This window comes from Fundulus heteroclitus, unplaced genomic scaffold (assembly GCF_011125445.2).
Source record: "Fundulus heteroclitus isolate FHET01 unplaced genomic scaffold, MU-UCD_Fhet_4.1 scaffold_45, whole genome shotgun sequence".
Lineage (NCBI taxonomy): Eukaryota > Metazoa > Chordata > Actinopteri > Cyprinodontiformes > Fundulidae > Fundulus > Fundulus heteroclitus.
In genome coordinates, this window is record NW_023396868.1 from 2,304,809 (window position 1) to 2,321,604 (window position 16,796).

A 16,796-nucleotide genomic window follows, 5' to 3' on the forward strand; every position below is an offset into this window, starting at 1 on the left:
CCATATAACAGGGGTTCCCAAACTTTTTTAGCCGCGCACCCCCTTCCGTGTCGATGCACCCCTAATCTTCAAAAAAATAAATAAAAAGGCCCTCCAGGTGGATTCACGGACTAAACTCTGATGATCTACTATTGTGTGATGTCTCTATTTATTTCATGTACCAGCTTCTAAATCTGAGTCTGACTCACAATTAACGTCACAGAATACATACACAAATTAGTTTGATTTGGTTTGTGTCTGATGACGAGTGAGCCAAAGAGAGAACTGGTAGAGCGCCACAGAGTAACAAAAACAGAGCGCTCCATAAAGATTATTATTATTATCAGAGAAATAAAATGTTATTTTCTCATTGTTTCGGTTACCTTCAGCAGGTAAACACACCCAGGGCAGCACATCTCAGCTCCCCATAGCCTCACTTCCGGTTTCCCTGTTTGTGTCTGAAAATGCGCTAAAACCGCCCCTTTATAATGAACTGCACCTGTTTGATCCACAATGAAAAGTATAACAGCTCTATGCGTGAGTGTCAGGTTTAAACACCTAAAACATTCATTAAACAAACACAAGGAAGAGCGACACCAGAAGAGTTAATTTTCAAAACTTGCAAGGAGAGCTAAACGGAGATGCTTAATACAGATCTCCAAACTTGCTCTGAAGCAACTCTGTTGCCTCCTCTCTTTTTATTTCCAAAAAGAGATCCCTGGTTACATTTGTCAAGCTAAGGGGTAGGGAAAAGCAAAACAACTGTGACCTTCAAGATAATACCAAGCAGTTCACAGAGTACAGTTGTGCGTACCACTCGAGATGGCTGAATAGAGTTCATAAAAACACTTATCATCACAACATATTTCTCTGCTTTCTGCAGGCCTTCTGCAACGATGAGAGAGAGAGATCAGTCACATGAAATACACTTTCATATCTAAAACCTTAAAACTTCTTAGTAATAAAGAGTAAATATATATGATAAATGCAATGAACATAGTAAATAACATAAACATAAATTATGTAGAAAATAGTACCAATAATTCTATCAGCGAGCATAGTCAAAAAAATCGCGTCTACACCAATTTCCCCCCAGCAGCAGTGGAGGCTCCAGTGGTGTGGGCGTAACATGCACATCAGTGGTTGTCGCGGTTCAGATTCATGGCACCATGAGGAGCGCTGTTTGTAGACGCTGCGGGATCAATAGAGAGTCACTCAATTTTATCTCGTAAATACAACTTTCGGCCCGAATAAATTTTTCCTCTGCTGATGTAAATTACTTAAAGTCAGGAGAGAGAAAGAGACATTTTCTGATTCTCACTTGTTTTCTTCTCCTGTGTTATGCCAGAAAACTGTTTGAATATGATTATTATTATTAATTATAATTTGTTATTATAATTTTAATAATAGGTCATTCAAACTTAAATGGTAGCTATAACAAAATATGGTTCAAATGGTGGTGATCCCAGGGCTATAAGCTTGTAATTATTAATACCAATAATGCATTTATTAATTAGCTGTTATGAACTAATTTATGCTAGGACAAGGGGTTTGATCGGTTTATGACTGATGAGGTTTATCCACAGCAAGCGTTGATAACTCCATTATAACTGCAATTAGAGTTTAATCCTTACTTCCTTTACCACCAACCAATGATAATGTTTATGTATTAATCTCAAGTGTTAACTCAAAAAGAGGTAACTCTGTATTCTGAAAGACCATGCAACTCTGGATTGAAATAAACAATTATTATTCCACACGTTATTTATTGAACCAAAAGCAATTCCCTGTTACAGTAATTATTCTAATTCAACAACCTAGGAAACTCTACTCACTACTAAAATAGACATGGAAAATTATATGAAAATAAACAAAATAGATTAAAATGAGAGGCAGCAAATCTTAGTTCAACTCACAGTTGTTTAAAGATCACATTCAAGACGTCGGCACTGACGTAGCAGCATTGAAAGACAAAACAGCTTTGAGAATCCAGATGGACACTTCAATGTTTTCCAACAAGCTAGCTAACAGCTTAGCTACGGTGCTCCTTCCCAAGATGGCGACTATGACGACACATGACCTACAACCTTGTGTGATGTGCGAGGAGGAGGTCCTTATAGGCCCGTTTACACTACACTTTTTTAACCGAGCCGAGACCAGTCCGAGCTCAGTAACCAAGATAACTCTTGAGTGTAAACGGTCAGCAGACTGAACTGGACCGCGCTAAACATAACCGGACCGCGCTAAATGCAGACCAGTTCCCTAGTAGGTCTCGGCCTGTTTTTTTTTTCTGGCCCGGTTATCTGATAAAGAGCGCATTAGCAGACCGCGTCATCCTCTTACAGTCAGCTGACTGTCCGCAGTTTTTCCGCCGTGTCTGGCTGCACGTCCCGATTCACACTCCATTCAGACAAATTTCAGACATTCATAAAAATATAGTTTCCTTACTGTGCCACACGGTTTCCAGAGATGATTCTGCTTAGTAGTGTGATGAACCTCAGTGTCTGTTGTTGTTTCCTGCATCTGTAAATTCTTATTAGACGTTTGTTTGTCTTATCCACGTCCCAAAAGCCGACTCTGTCTAACCATAACATCCTGAATGTTACGGGCGCCGCCGTTTTGATTTGCTCGGTCCCGCCTTCAATCCCAGAGAGCAGTAGTACCGCTGATCGTCACTAGGAGGCGAGGAGCAACCAAGGAACCGGGATAGTGTAGTGTGTAAACGGTCTTCTCGGTTTGGTTAACTGATCCATGTTCAGACTGGTCTCGGCTCGGCTCGGTTAAAAAAGTATAGTGTAAACGGGCCTAATGACGTCTTTAGCACACATCTAGTGGGGTGTGCCTTGACTAGGGAGGTGGTCCTGAATGAGGAATTCAAAGAAAATGCTAGAAGAGGGGTGCACAAAGAGATTGAACTGATAAGGAGAAAGAAAAGAGAAAGGGAAAAGATGGAGAAATCGGCTCTCGGCGGAGCCACTTATAAAAAAAACAGCCAAAATCACTTACAAAATGCATGTACATACATCAGAGAGATCCAGCAGTTAAACAAAACTCTGTTTTGGAGTAATTAAGCATTAAACTGTATCCTAAATAGGTTTCTGCCCAGGCACAAAAATATCACCTTATGGGTGAAAAGAGAAATAAAAAGGAGAATCTTTTCTTTACTATGACGTTGCCTCAGCGGGTGTCCTGGTCTCAGTTCCGCGAATCTGGTCTCAGCTTCGGCGGTGCCGTCTTTCGATCAGCGAGGAAACGCGAGGAAGATCCCTTTGTCTCTCTGGGCTTTTCAGACGCTTTGTTCGGCCAAACGAAAGCGTGGTCACTTGATCACTGGGAGATAAGCGGCTGCCAGTCTTTGATCGAAGTGGATCAACGTACTTTTTAAAGTCGACCTCCTGCATCGGCAGGGATGAAGTTTGCTTCGAAAATCCTCGGTCCAGCGAGAAAAATCGAGCGTGGCACGTGGGGGAAATCCCAACGGGATTAAACAGCTGTGTGTCTTCCCAGTCTGGCGGGGCGCCAAGTAAGAAGAATGAACGCAGCGCGTCCATTGCTTAAAACCCCCCCTAGCAACGTTATCTCGTCGCTAGAGTTGGTGGCCATTTTGACCATGTAGCAGGATGAAGCCTCTCCTGAGATTGAGGACACCTGGTGTTCAATTAGCTTATGGGTGGAGAGCATAAAGGGAGTCTCCCTCACCTGGGTGCTTTATGCCTACACTTGGTCATGTTGTAGTGAGGACATTGTTTGGCTCACTCAAGGGAGAAGAATTCTACTAGTAAGTAATGTTTTCTCCTGCTGCGTTAGCTTTATAATTTTAGTGGCTGACTCAGATTGTTTGACCTTAGAAAGTGCCTGAAATCTCTTGTTTGGGACTGGGGTGTGGATGAAACGACCCCCCCCCCCCTCCCAGTGCAGTGTAATGACACCAAACTGGTAGGTACTCTATCACACTTACGCATCCTCATAGCACCACAATTGATAATTATTGATATAAATGTGTGTATATATATAGAAGGTATTTGCATGCTGATCCTCCTGCTGCGGGTCCAGAAGGGGCTCCTTGGTTGTGGCAGAATAATCCAGCTCGGGTAGGTGGCCTGACTCCCCTTTACTTTCTGCAGTTTCTGAAATCACTTCGTAACCTGTACTTTGATTGCAGAGATAAAGCTGCTGCAGCCTGCTGGAGACTCTGCTGCTTTGTTTTATTGTTACTGTCTTGCTTTATTTTTGTTGTTTTTGGTTATTTTGGGATTTGTTTCTGCTAAATTCTCAATTTGGGTTTCTTAGTTCTGTATTTTGGGTTAATATTTGTTTATTCTAACCATCCTGTTTTCTGTGTGCATCTGGCCTTGGGTTTCTTTGTTTAGGTTATCCAATTAAAGCTTGAATTATTTTTAATTATGTTTGAGGTTAAGAACAACCTCATTTTAGCCTTGGTGTATGTTTAAACTGTTACTATTGCCTTTTATTTTTGTTTTTTTTGCTTTATTAGTCCTACCCTCTCATTTCCAGGCTGAGAGCTGAAGGCGGTGGGGTGGGGGAAAGCCCTTTCTGAGGACTGGAGCTGTGTGTTGGGATAATTTGTTTTTTTTCCACGTATGCATGTCTGTTCACAAGTGAGTGGGGTGATTCGTTTGGATTGATTCATTTTCTTTTTCTTTAAGATCCAGCTCACTATAATTGGACTGCCCACCCCCTGCTGGTTAGCCTCAGTACTGTCCCCTTTCCTTCCCCGTGTTGTCCCTTGTATCCTAATTGTGTTTTAGCGTGGAATAATAAAATACATCTTGTTGTGGAATCGTCTTGTTCTCTTTGGGTAATGAACTTGTAGTGCCTTATTGGCGATCTATTTCCTTGGGGGCAATTCCCAAGGTGGCGTTATTGATATTTCCGGTTTCGAGGGGCCAAATATTAAAATCTCATAACCTCGTCTTGTCACAACCATGTTGCATGACGAAAGTTGGTGGCCATTTTGACCACATTGCATCATGGGAAATGTAGTCTGTCACGTCCAGAACTGGCGTAACACCTGGATCCGTTACAATTCTCTCCTCTGTTGCCTCCAATTCCTCTCTCTCTCTTCCTCTCCTCCTTCATCAAGCCTTGCCTTTGATATCTCACCTGCCAGACAGTTTTCCTGGTTTTAGCCAATTGAGCATGTTTGCGAGAATGATTGAAGCAGAGGCCACAAGCCAGGTGCGCATATACAGTACAAGATTTCATCTTCAAATGAAGCGTAGATTTCTTCTAAATAAATACATTTTGTGTGAATACTGTAATGTTCCGTTATGACACCCAAGCACCAGACCGAGGTCTTTATTTTAGGACGAACCAAATTGGACAGCTTTCACCCCACTAGTCCCCCGAACCACCACTCCTCCCCCCCGTAAGCCACACATTTCTTCTGGTATAAACCCAAAACAATCTAACTTAAAGAAACAGTAAGTGTGCAACAGCACTTAGCAATAAAGTCTTATACGAATCATTACGATACATTTTTATTTATTGATTAAATTTACAGTTTTTCATTTTAACTTTAAGGAAATGTTTATTTACACATCTTTATTGTATGGGGAAAAACACTGTTAGACCGCCATTACAGTTTTCATCTTAAACATGTGTGTAACGTTCTGTTGTGGTTCAGGTTATTTTCTTTCAGTTTAGCCACTTTTCGGTCTTAGGTTTATTAGTCTGTGTGCTCCTTTTATCATTTCCACCTGTTTTGGTTAATTAGTCCCGCCCTGCTCTCCTGTTCCGTTCGCCTATTTAAGCCCGCTTTAGTTTTCTGTTTGTTGCCAGGACGTCTCGTGTTATCCTCATGTGCAGTTCCCCGGTAAGAGTACTTTTCCCTTGACTGTTTTTGTTTAGCCTGCCTGTCCGTTTGCCTGTTTAACTTTCGGCTCGTCTGTTTTTGGAGTTTGCTTTGTTGTGCTGCCTGAAGCCAGTTCTTTGTCTCCTGGACCTTTTTGTTAATAAACCCCTTTTTTAAGCTTCAGCTCTGTGTCCGGCTAACATTTGGGTTCTCCATACACAATTCATTACATTACGTCCTGGCCAGACATGAACCCGAAGCCGACACGTTCTCTCCTTTCTGGAGGAGCTAAGCTCACTCAGACCGGCGCACCACTATCCTCCCACACTCTAAGCTGTTGTTCACTGGACTTACCCTGTCAGTCCGCCTCATCGCCGTTCATCCCGGATCCGGACCTTTTTCTGGAGGTCGACGCCGAGATGATCTGGGAGCTCCGTCCCGACTTATTCCCTGAGTCGGTCCCGTTTCCCCCTCCTGACGCGGAGGCGAATGAATCTTCGCTGGCGGTTCCGTCCCGTCGGGAGGAACCGGCATCCCCGCTAGGCCCGCCGTCTCGCCGCCGAAGGAAGAAGCGCTCGCCTGCCGGCCATCCATCCAGCATTGACGGCAGCCGCCCGACGAGCCAGTCCGGCCTCACCCGACTGCCGAATCCCTGGCTCGACCCACTTCCGGTCCAGCAGACAGGAGTTCCTCGCTTCCCAGAGTCGAGAGGCCCACAGCTCCCCCTGCCGGCGTCCGTGACTCGGAGTATTTTACACTGGAGAGTAAAATAAGAACTTTTGCCCCCATCATCAAACGTCTCAGGGAGGCTCTACTAATCCAATATTCAGAGGAGCTGGAGAAAAAATTAAAGGAGGTTGAGGGACATTATAGGTCAGCCCTCCAGGCTTTCTACTGCCGACCAAAACCTGTCTCCGAGGGTCTGGTCGATGCCTCGGCTCCTGAGTCTGTCACCGAGGGACCGGCCGACGCCTCGGCTCCTGAGTTTGTCACCGTGGTTCTGGCCGACGCCTCGGCGCCCGTCAAGCCTAACGAGGGGGTCCGGGAGGACCTGCCTCTGCACAAGTCATGAGAGGGGGTCCGGCAGGATCTGCCTTCGCCCAAGTCCGAGGAGGGGGGTCCGTCACCGACATGTGACGTGGGAACCCAGAGGGGTCCGTCACCGACCTGCAACGTGGGAACCCAGAGGGGTCCGTCACTGACGTGTGACGCGGGAACCCAGAGGGGTCCGTCACTGATGTGCGACGCGGGAACCCAGAGGGGACCGTCACTGATGTGCGACGTGGGAACCCAGAGGGGTCCGTCCCTGATGTGCGACGTGGGAACCCAGAGGGGTTCGTCGCTGACCTGTGAGGGGGGGACCCAGGGGGATCCTTCGCTCTTCGGGCACCCTGGGAATCAGAAGAGGATTCAGCAACCATGGTCCCTTGGAGACTTTGAGCCTCTCCGACTTGTTTGTAAGCCTAGACCCCTTATTACCCTCGTGGACAGCCAACTTTGGGAGAGACTCTATTGGATGTCGCTTTCCGAGACCCTCCAGAAGCTGGTCTTAAGACTTCTGGTTGCTAAGGGTCTGACTTTAGCTCCTGAAGCCTGTAGCCCGGGGCCTCCTGAAGCCTGTAGCCCGGGGCCTCCTGAAGCCTGTAGCCCGGGTCCTCCTGAAACCTGTAGCCCGGGTCCTCCTGAAAACCTGTAGCCCTGTGGCCTCTGTAGTCTGTAGCCCTGTGGCCTCTGTAGTCTGTAGTCCTGTGGCCTCTTTAGCAGCCTGTAGCCAGGCTCCCACCTTAGCAGCCTGTAACCCGGCTCCCACCTTAGCTGCCTGTAGCCAGGCTTCCCCTTCAGTCGCCTGTAGCCAGGCTTCCCCTTCAGTCGCCTGTAGCCAGGCTTCCCCTTCAGTCGCCTGTAGCCAGGCTCTTTCCTCAGTCGCCTGTAGCCAGGCTCTTTCCTCAGTCGCCTGTAGTCAGGCCCCCTCCTCAGTCGCCTGTAGCCAAGCGCCGCCGCCTGTAGCCAGTGACCAGGCGCCGCCGCCTGTAGCCAGTGACCAGGTGCCGCCGCCTGTAGCCAGTGACCAGGCGCCGCCGCCTGTAGCCAGTGACCAGGCGCCGCCGCCTGTAGCCAGTGACCAGGCACCGACGCCTGTAGCCAGTAACCAGGCGCCGCCTCCCCCAGCCGGTAGTCCGGCACTTTCCTCAGCCTGTAATCCGGCGCCTCCCCTAGTCTGTAGTGCGGCGCCCCCCTTGGTCGGTAGTGCAACTTCTCCCTTAGCCTGTAATCCGACGCTGCCCCTAGCCTGTAGTCCGGCGCCGCCCTTAGCCTCTAGTCCGACGCCGTCCTTACCCTGTAGTCTGGCGCCTTCCTCACCCAGTAGTCTGGCGCCTTCCGCGCCTTGTAGTCTGGCACCTTCCGCGCCTTGTAGTCTGGCGCCTTCCGCGACTTGTAGTCTGGCGCCTTCCACGCCTTGTAGTCTGGCGCCTTCCGCACCCTGTAGTCAGGCGCCTTCCGTACCCTGTAGTCCGCCGCCAGGTTCTATTCTCTCCCTCTTCAGGCACCGCCAATGGTCTCTGAGGGTCCTGCCGCGCCGCCGGCCCCCGAGATTCCTGCTCCGCCGCCGGCCTCCGGTTGCCCTGCTCCGCCGCCGGCCTCCTGTCGCCCAGTTCCGCCGACGGCCGCCGGAGAACCTGTCACGCCGGGGCCGTCCGTCGGAGAACCTGTCACGTCTGGGCCGTCTGCCGGGACGACCGCCGGAGAACCTGTCACATCTGGGACGTCCGCCGGGACGACCGCCGGAGAACCTGTCACGTCTGGACCGTCCGCCGGGACGACCGCCGGAGAACCTGTCACGTCTGGGCCGTCCGCCGGGACGTCCACCGGAGAACCTGTCACGCCGGGGCCGTCCTCCGGGAGATCCATCAGACTCTTGTTTTTTGCTGAAGGACGGTTTGTTATGATCCGCCCTTTGAGGGTTGTTTTCTGTTGAGGGACTTGTATTTTTGATATTGCTTTTCTTTTTCAGATTCTGACCCTCCAGCCTGTGGCCCCCTCCACCCGCCCGGTCGGACTTTCCTTTTGTTTTCTTTGTACTCTTAGAGACGGTTAAGGGCGTCTGGAATCCGCCCTTGAGGGAGGGGCTCTGTAACGTTCTGTTGTGGTTCAGGTTATTTTCTTTCAGTTTAGCCACTTTTCGGTCTTAGGTTTATTAGTCTGTGTGCTCCTTTTATCATTTCCACCTGTTTTGGTTAATTAGTCCCGCCCTGCTCTCCTGTTCCGTTCGCCTATTTAAGCCCGCTTTAGTTTTTCTGTTTGTTGCCAGGACGTCTCGTGTTATCCTCATGTGCAGTTCCCCGGTAAGAGTACTTTTCCCTTGACTGTTTTTGTTTAGCCTGCCTGTCCGTTTGCCCGTTTAACTTTCGGCTCGTCTGTTTTTGGAGTTTGCTTTGTTGTGCTGCCTGAAGCCAGTTCTTTTGTCTCCTGGACCTTTTTGTTAATAAACCCCTTTTTTAAGCTTCAGCTCTGTGTCCGGCTAACATTTGGGTTCTCCATACACAATTCATTACAATGTGCACGAATTGCCTCACTTTGGAAATCCCTACCATATAACATAGAAATTATTCCTGGATCACTGTGTGCTTCTGTGCTTTCTGTGTCTCTGCTCTGTCTTCTCTAACACCCAGTTGGTCGAGGCAGATGACCGTTTTAGAAAAAACCTCTAGCAGAACCAGATAAATGTCCTATCTTTGGTTTCCTTAGATAGGACATTTTTTGACCAATCTGTATGATTTGAATGAATTTCACTTTGCAAAGTGCCTTGAGATGACATGTATCATTACTTGGCACCATATACATAAAATTGAACATATTTGAATTTGAACTCTAAAGGCTAAAGTCAGTGTCATTCCTTCACTCAACTTCCTGTTGTGTCAGAAACACCTGAGTCTAAATGAGCTTCTCTGACTACATTCGAATAAACAAAGTTGAAACATTGTTTATAACGATGTTAATAAAAAAGTACAGTTGATTTGGATATCTGAGAGCTTTATAACAGAAAATAAGAGCTGTTGTGGTGATCCATGTTCCTAGTAAAATTCTGGCCTTTGGCTGTTACAGATAATTACGTGTTTCAGCCTGTCTGTCTGGGAATTTGTAATTAGCAGACTTCTGGGGAAGTCAGAAACTGACATGTTTAGTTTTTACCTCATGCCAGCCTCAAGTAACCCCACACCTGAATTAGGGGCGTGGAAACTCTGACACTGTTTGTGATTGTTTGGTCACTCCTCCCAGTTAAAGTTTCCTTCCTGAACCTGATCAGACCAGAAGAGCAACAAGCTCAGTCAGACTGTGGATTTACGGAAAGCACTTGACTTCTCCCAGTCATCATGCTTCGACAGTCCTGGTCCTTATTGGTGTTACTGCTGTTTGGGGTGAGTGCAAAGGAATTTTGTGTAGATACTTTTTAAAACAAAATGTCAGTTTTTGTCAAGTAGAAACTTACACCTTCAGTTTTTAGTGTCCGCACAGGGCGTGGTTCTGTCTCAGCGAAATTCCACACTCTGACACGCAGCAGTAATCTCATTCTACTAACTGAAAAAAACACACCAGACTCTAATTCATCACTTCTGTGTTTATTTCTTGATAAGTTGATTTGATGAATGATGGGACCTTTATCACTCGTAATTCTGAAAATGCTGGTTCGAGCTTCTTGAATTTGTAAAACATCTTTTTCAGTAACAGTCCTTGTTCTTTATCTTCAAATGACATTTTATAGGTTTACATTTAATCTAATATTTTTACTTGTTGCTGTTGCCTTTGAAGGAAACATATCATGCTTTGAATGCCTTCCTTTTCACATTAAAATCATTTAATTGTCATCTATATTCGGGGTTTTCAAATTCATTGAATGTGAGCCTCCCCTTGGAATAGGTCTTTACCTATTCAAGGGGAGTCCACATAAACAAGATAAACAAGATAATAAAAAGATAACCTGAATTTAACAGACATCCACATATTCCATATTCCGATTTACTTTTTTAGGCTAATTATACACAATTTAAACCTGTTGCTATTTTAACAACCATGTTCTCAAGCATTCTCAATGCGAACAATGAGGAAGCAATGTTCGATGCAGGGTTGTACAGAAGAAAGAAACAGCCGCAAGTCATCCTGCACTTGTAGGCCTAACCTAGTATTTGTTTTTGATCAGGGTGAGAGCAGAAAACCCACATTCACATAGGTAAGTGGAGGGGAAGGGGATCAGGACTCTCATGGCTTTGGCGGACACATGAGGAAACCCGCTCTCGACGCTCAACCAGAATCGCTTAATCAGCATTTCCACCAGTCTGTTTTAAGTCCACATTTGAGCTGAGCTCAACAAGAGCCTCCTCCTCTTGGATGCTCAGTTCATGGCGGACTGTGGTTGGGAAAGAGAAGGGGTTTCTGTCCCACTGGTTTCCTAGTGGCTCCTCTCCAAAATACTCTCCGAACTGATCACGCAGCCCGTTCAGATGCGCGCTGATGACCGGTTTCACAGAGTTGAGCGGGAGCACTGTCTTATATTTCTTCACACTTCCCCTGCAACTCTTTGGCGCCCCCCAGGGGAGGCGCGCCTCACCTGTTGAAAACCACTGCTCTAGATCAAGTAGAACTGCAATGGTTTGGTCTGAATTCCTTGTTTTGTTGCCCCACAGCCCCTGTTTTGCCCCCGGTTCTGAGGTGTGTCTGAGAGCATCACATTTTAGTGCTGTCTTTTTAAATATATGAGTTACTTCCCACCACTTCTAGGTCACAGAGCATTTCATCCCACCCTATTGGATAATTTTTGTAGTTTGCCTGGGATGGTGTAATGAATTGTGTGGGTTAATATAGCCAACAACATATCCACTTGTAGCTTTAGCGTCCTACGGCTTGGACTACAAAACAGCAGTGAAAAATTTTTATCAGCAGATCTGCAAAATTAGTAAATTGGTCCATGAGCTTGTTTTGCAGTTCTCGCATCAAATACTGTGACATAAAGAGAGAAAATTGAAACGGCTTGAAAATATAAACCAAACAAAATGTACAGCTGTCTATGCAGTACCTAAATTCTAATTTTCTGCATTCATAGACACTTCAAGTACACAGCAAAATGTATTTTTAAAAAAAGTGTGTTTTTGGATGATATGCCTTCTTAAAGGAATGTCCTAAAATATGTAAGAAGGTGGTGTTAGGTGGGCTTGGTCTCAGAATCAGAACAGACTCAGAGCAAAACATGATCCATTGTCATTCTAAGAAGAGCAAAACAAAATTAATGGGTCATGATAAAATGTGAAAAGTTCATCCTTCTAACTATATGCTTTTTTAATATTAGAATGTTAAGATCATGTTCCCACAGTCTAACAACATGTAACATTGCAATGTACCAATATAGTTAATATCAAATGGTAAAATGTCATGATGTATTCCATTTAGGATATTATATTTTAACATAAGAATATTTACAGTATAATTAGTGGAGGGGTAGAAAGCCCTCCATCCTGTGTGAACTGAATCAGAATGGTCTACCAGCATGATGACACAATCTATTATATTATGTTGTAAGAATTCCACTATGGAATGTTGTTTAGGGGATAATTTTAAGAAACGTTTATAAATATTCCCTAAAAGTACAAGCCCTTTTTCCACCAGCCCTGCTCGATTCCGTCCGCCATACTACACCCTGCCCCGCTTGGCTTTAATCAGCAATTAATTTCTTTTTCAATTGGCCTTGAAAAGCCTAGAAGTGTAATGAAACGAGAACTGGATCCAAGATTCAACACAACAGGTCAGTCAAACTTAAAGATTTATTCAGAGACTCGAACAGTCTGCTCCGGTTCTTGTGGCTCGCGCTCACTGGCCGGAAAACTCCTGAGGGCGAAGGCGCAGAGTTAGACTTGGTCACAAAATAAATGATAAGACTCTTGTGACGCACTGACCTTGTCGCCGGGAGAGCTTGGCAGAAACAGGCGAGCTGCGGTGAGACTTGAATCCTTCTATGAGGAGACCACAGCTGTTGAGCGGTTGATGAGTAAGTCGGTTTGACTTGGGGTTTTCTTGAGGCGTTTGTCACTAAGCAATCCAGGTCCAGTATCGGGGAATCCGGCCAACCGAGCAGAGAACACGGGGAAAATCCAAGAGGGGGGTCCAGGTCCAAATCCGAAATCCGGTTCACTAGGAGGCAGTCCAGGGGTAAGGGTTCCAGGAGACGGGGACCAGGCAGAAAGACACAGGCTAGGAGAATGCAGGCTCAAAAAACACTGGTAACGGGTCAGGGTCAAATACTAGGACAGGCAGGTAGAAAAACGCTGGAAAGTTACTTGCACGGGGCTCGAAAACGATCTGGCACTGGAGGCTGACTTGGACGGAACTTTATGCAGGTGGAGACAGGTGAAGCCAGTAGAAGCTGATTGCAGAGGGGTGGAGACTGGACAGGGGTGTGAATTGTGAGCAGAATCAGCTCCAGTGCCAGAATCATTACAGAGCCCCCCCCTCAAGGGCGGATTCCAGACGCCCTAGGATGGTCTGGGTGGGCTCTGTGGAAGTCCCTGATGAGGGCCCTGTCTAGGATGTGGCGCGAAGGAACCCACTGACGTTCCTCTGGGCCATACCCCCCCAATCGATAAGATATTGTGTGCCCCTGCCCCACTTACGGGACTTCAGGATCCTCTTCAACGTAGAGACAGGTGAAGCCAGTAGAAGCTGATTGCAGAGGGGTGGAGACTGGACAGGGGTGTGAATTGTGAGCAGAATCAGCTCCAGTGCCAGAATCATTACAAGAAGAGGGAAACGCCCTCTAGGAATGGCTTTAGCCTGCACCCCATGCCTTGTTTGCGACATTCATTTGTGTGTGTGTGTGTGTGTGTGTGTGTGAATCCTGATGAATCCAATCAATTTCTTCAACTTTTTGCTTCACTTCATCAGCTTCCTGTTAAATCAAGAATAAAATAAAAACTTCTCCTTCTCACATATATAAGTAATCAGATCTGATTACCCCGTATGTTCCTAACAGAGCATTCGCTCTCAGACTGCAGTTCTACTGGTGGTTCCTAGAGTCTTCGAAAAGTACAATGGGAGGCAGATCCTTTAGTTATCAGGCTCCTCACCCTGTCTACTTTTAAGACTAGGCTTAAAACGTTCCTTTTTGACAAAGCTTCTAGTCCAGTGGCTTAGGTTACCCTGAGGTCTCTCTGTAGTTATGCTGCTATAGGTTTAGGCTGCTGGAGGACATTCGGGTCTAATTTTCTTACACTGTTGAGTTCTCCTCCTACCTAATTTGCATTGTTTGTTGTTATTTAAACTTTTAACTATTTGTTCTCTGTCATTTTTTCTCTTCATAGAAGGTACACCTGGTCTGGAATTCTGTTAGCTGTAACATCATCCAGGGGGGATCATCCGCTATTACCAGATAACATGGATAGGATTCCTGGATCAATGTTTAGTTCTGTGCTATCTGTGTCTCTGCTTTGTCTTCTGTAACCCCCAGTGGGTCAAGGCAGATGAATGTTCATACTGAGCCTGGTTCTCCTGGAGGTTTTTTCTTCCCGTTAAAGGGGAGTTTTTCTTTCCACTGTCACTTCATGCATGCTGAGTATGAGGGATTGCTGCAAAGTCATCGACAGTGCAGACAACTGTCCACTGTGGCTCTACTCTCTACTCGGGTTTCCTTAGAAAGGAAACCTTTTGATCAATCTGTATGATTTGATTGAATTTGACTTTGCAAAGTGCTTTGAGATGACATGTGTTGGCGCTATTTAAATAAAATTTAACTGAACTGAATTTAATGTTGCCACTTATGAATGAAACAGGGCACTCTCTTTATTCATTTGTGTATTTATAAAATGCTTTTCCCACTGTAAAAAATATTTTTCTCAAATTTGACCGAAATATGGATTTTTATTGTGTTCCCAGGTTCAGGTTGCCATTGTGGTAAGAGCTCACTCTGGAAATAATCTGGTACGACACAAAAGAGAGTGGGTTCTTCCTCCAAAGCCTTTGACGGAAAATGTAGACTACACTCAAAAGGAATCTATTGCCAAGGTGAGTTATTCAGAACAATAGACATAGACATCTTGGATGTGGTGAAACATGGGAGACAGAGGCTATACCAGGTAAATTAGTTTCATTTTTGATGATTTGTTCAAATTACTATGGATGATTGACTGTAAAGTTAGTTAGAGCAGACACTACTGCAGTTGATTGGTCAGTGGCCCACTTTCAGCAGGGTCATGTCATGAACACAATCAGACCCAAATAACTGAAAAAAAGCTCAAAGGTTAGTATTAGCGTAATAGCGTAAGAGCTGGGAGTAAAGGCCAGGTACCAGCTGTGTTTCAGTTATTGGTGTGTGAGGCATTTATGTGCAGAAGCATCTTCAGTGTACCTCTCCTTTTCAATTAATCAAGTCTCCCTCTTTTTCAGATCCGATCAGACTATCAAACTGGGGGACAAACTATTATGTACTCCTTAGAGGGTCGAGGAGCAAACCAGTATCCTTTTCATGTGTTTGTGGTTGACCCTCGTACTGGTAACGTTCGGGTTACCAAAATTCTTGACAGGGAGGAGATTGACACCTACGAAGTAAGTTCTCAGCTTTATTTCCAAACACATGATTGCATAAAATGTGAACAAAATAATTGTTAGACATAGTACCAGAAAAGACAAGGCTCAACTCTTGTTCAGCTTTAATCAAGCTTTACCCACATTACATCCAAGAATATTCCCACATGACATACATTAACATTTGATATAGGATTGGTGTAAGAATTCCATTTTTATTTCACACCAGGGTAGTTTTATTTGAACTTAGATGACCTTAGCCTAGAGCATGTTATAATTTTAATGTAGATACAGAGACCCTGATTTACTGGTGCTTCGAGGCAACATTAGCCCCTTTCCATTAGAAGCCCCAGGATTTAAAGCCCAAGGCTTTGGTTTCTCAGAATGAACCAAAGTCTGGGGCTTTTGTGTTGTTCCATTTGCAATGGACCATTTATGTTACATAGCTCAAGGCAGGGATTCCCAAATTGTGGAGAGCACATCCGTGATGGTGAAAAATGTAATGACGGTATGATAATTGCACAATTACAGTGTTTTTCCCCACACAATAAATAGGCGTAAATAAACATTTCCTCTATAAAAATTCAAATCAAAAATTGTAAATATAATAAATAAAATTGTATTCATATGAAAAATTTATTTATTTAGGTCTTCTTCTGTGCTTCATTTTAAGATGAAATATAGAAGTTATACATTGTACTGTATATGCACACCTAGCTTGTAGCTGCTACTTCATTCATTCTCACAAATACGCTCAATTTGCCGACATCAGGCAAACTGTCGGGTGAAGGCTGGTTTTCAGGACAGAAGTTTTAGGCAGATTTTCGCCCCCATATACCCTGCCAGTTGCTTTAATGCTATAAATTTCCCTGTGGTGGAATAAATAAAGGATTATGTCATGTTATCTTAGCTAACACTTTCTAATGGGATAAATGTACTGGGTTCTTTCAAGGTCTTAATTACACTTTCTGAGTGGGCTCCAATAACATATGACATATAATATCTACTTTGAACATGTGGTGTAACTGCTGGTGAAGATGACCACTCTTATCTAACCGGAAGTTCTCTGGAGGACTGAAATGCCTCAGTCAGTGATGTCAGTCTGTGGGTCGAGACTCAAGGGTCTGTCAGGGCCAGGAAATTAGTGAAGTTTTGGCTCCTCGCTGCGTTTCTGCAGCTTGACTTTTTCTTGCTCATGGTTTTTAATGTGCTTATATAAATTAGTTGTTTCCACTGCATTTTACTGCCTTTTTACAAACTATACAGCTTGCTGTTACTTTATCTAAAATATTAAATTATATTTAATTAAAATATAGCCAAACGGCACTTCTTTTCCTCTCCTCCATGTTTTGCTGCTCCGGCAGTCTCTCTCTCCGAGTCCGAGGAGCAGCAGCGCGGTTGTTTGTTTGTCGAGTGGAGAGAGAGCTGAGTGGGCGGG

General features: G+C 45.1%; 1 protein-coding gene across 3 annotated transcripts in view; it reads left to right on the plus strand.

The window, feature by feature from the left end:
* Window positions 1–10,093: 10,093 nt before the first annotated feature.
* Window positions 10,094–16,796, plus strand: part of dsg2.1 (desmoglein 2, tandem duplicate 1) — a 49,087-nt gene continuing 42,384 nt past the window's right edge. For all 3 annotated transcript variants that reach the window (XM_036131712.1, XM_036131713.1, XM_036131714.1), the window contains exons 1-3: window positions 10,094–10,212; window positions 14,711–14,839; window positions 15,221–15,379. In XM_036131712.1, the coding sequence (XP_035987605.1) occupies window positions 10,168–10,212; window positions 14,711–14,839; window positions 15,221–15,379 (333 nt within the window). In that variant the 5' untranslated portion in view covers window positions 10,094–10,167. The remainder of the gene's footprint in view (window positions 10,213–14,710; window positions 14,840–15,220; window positions 15,380–16,796) is intronic.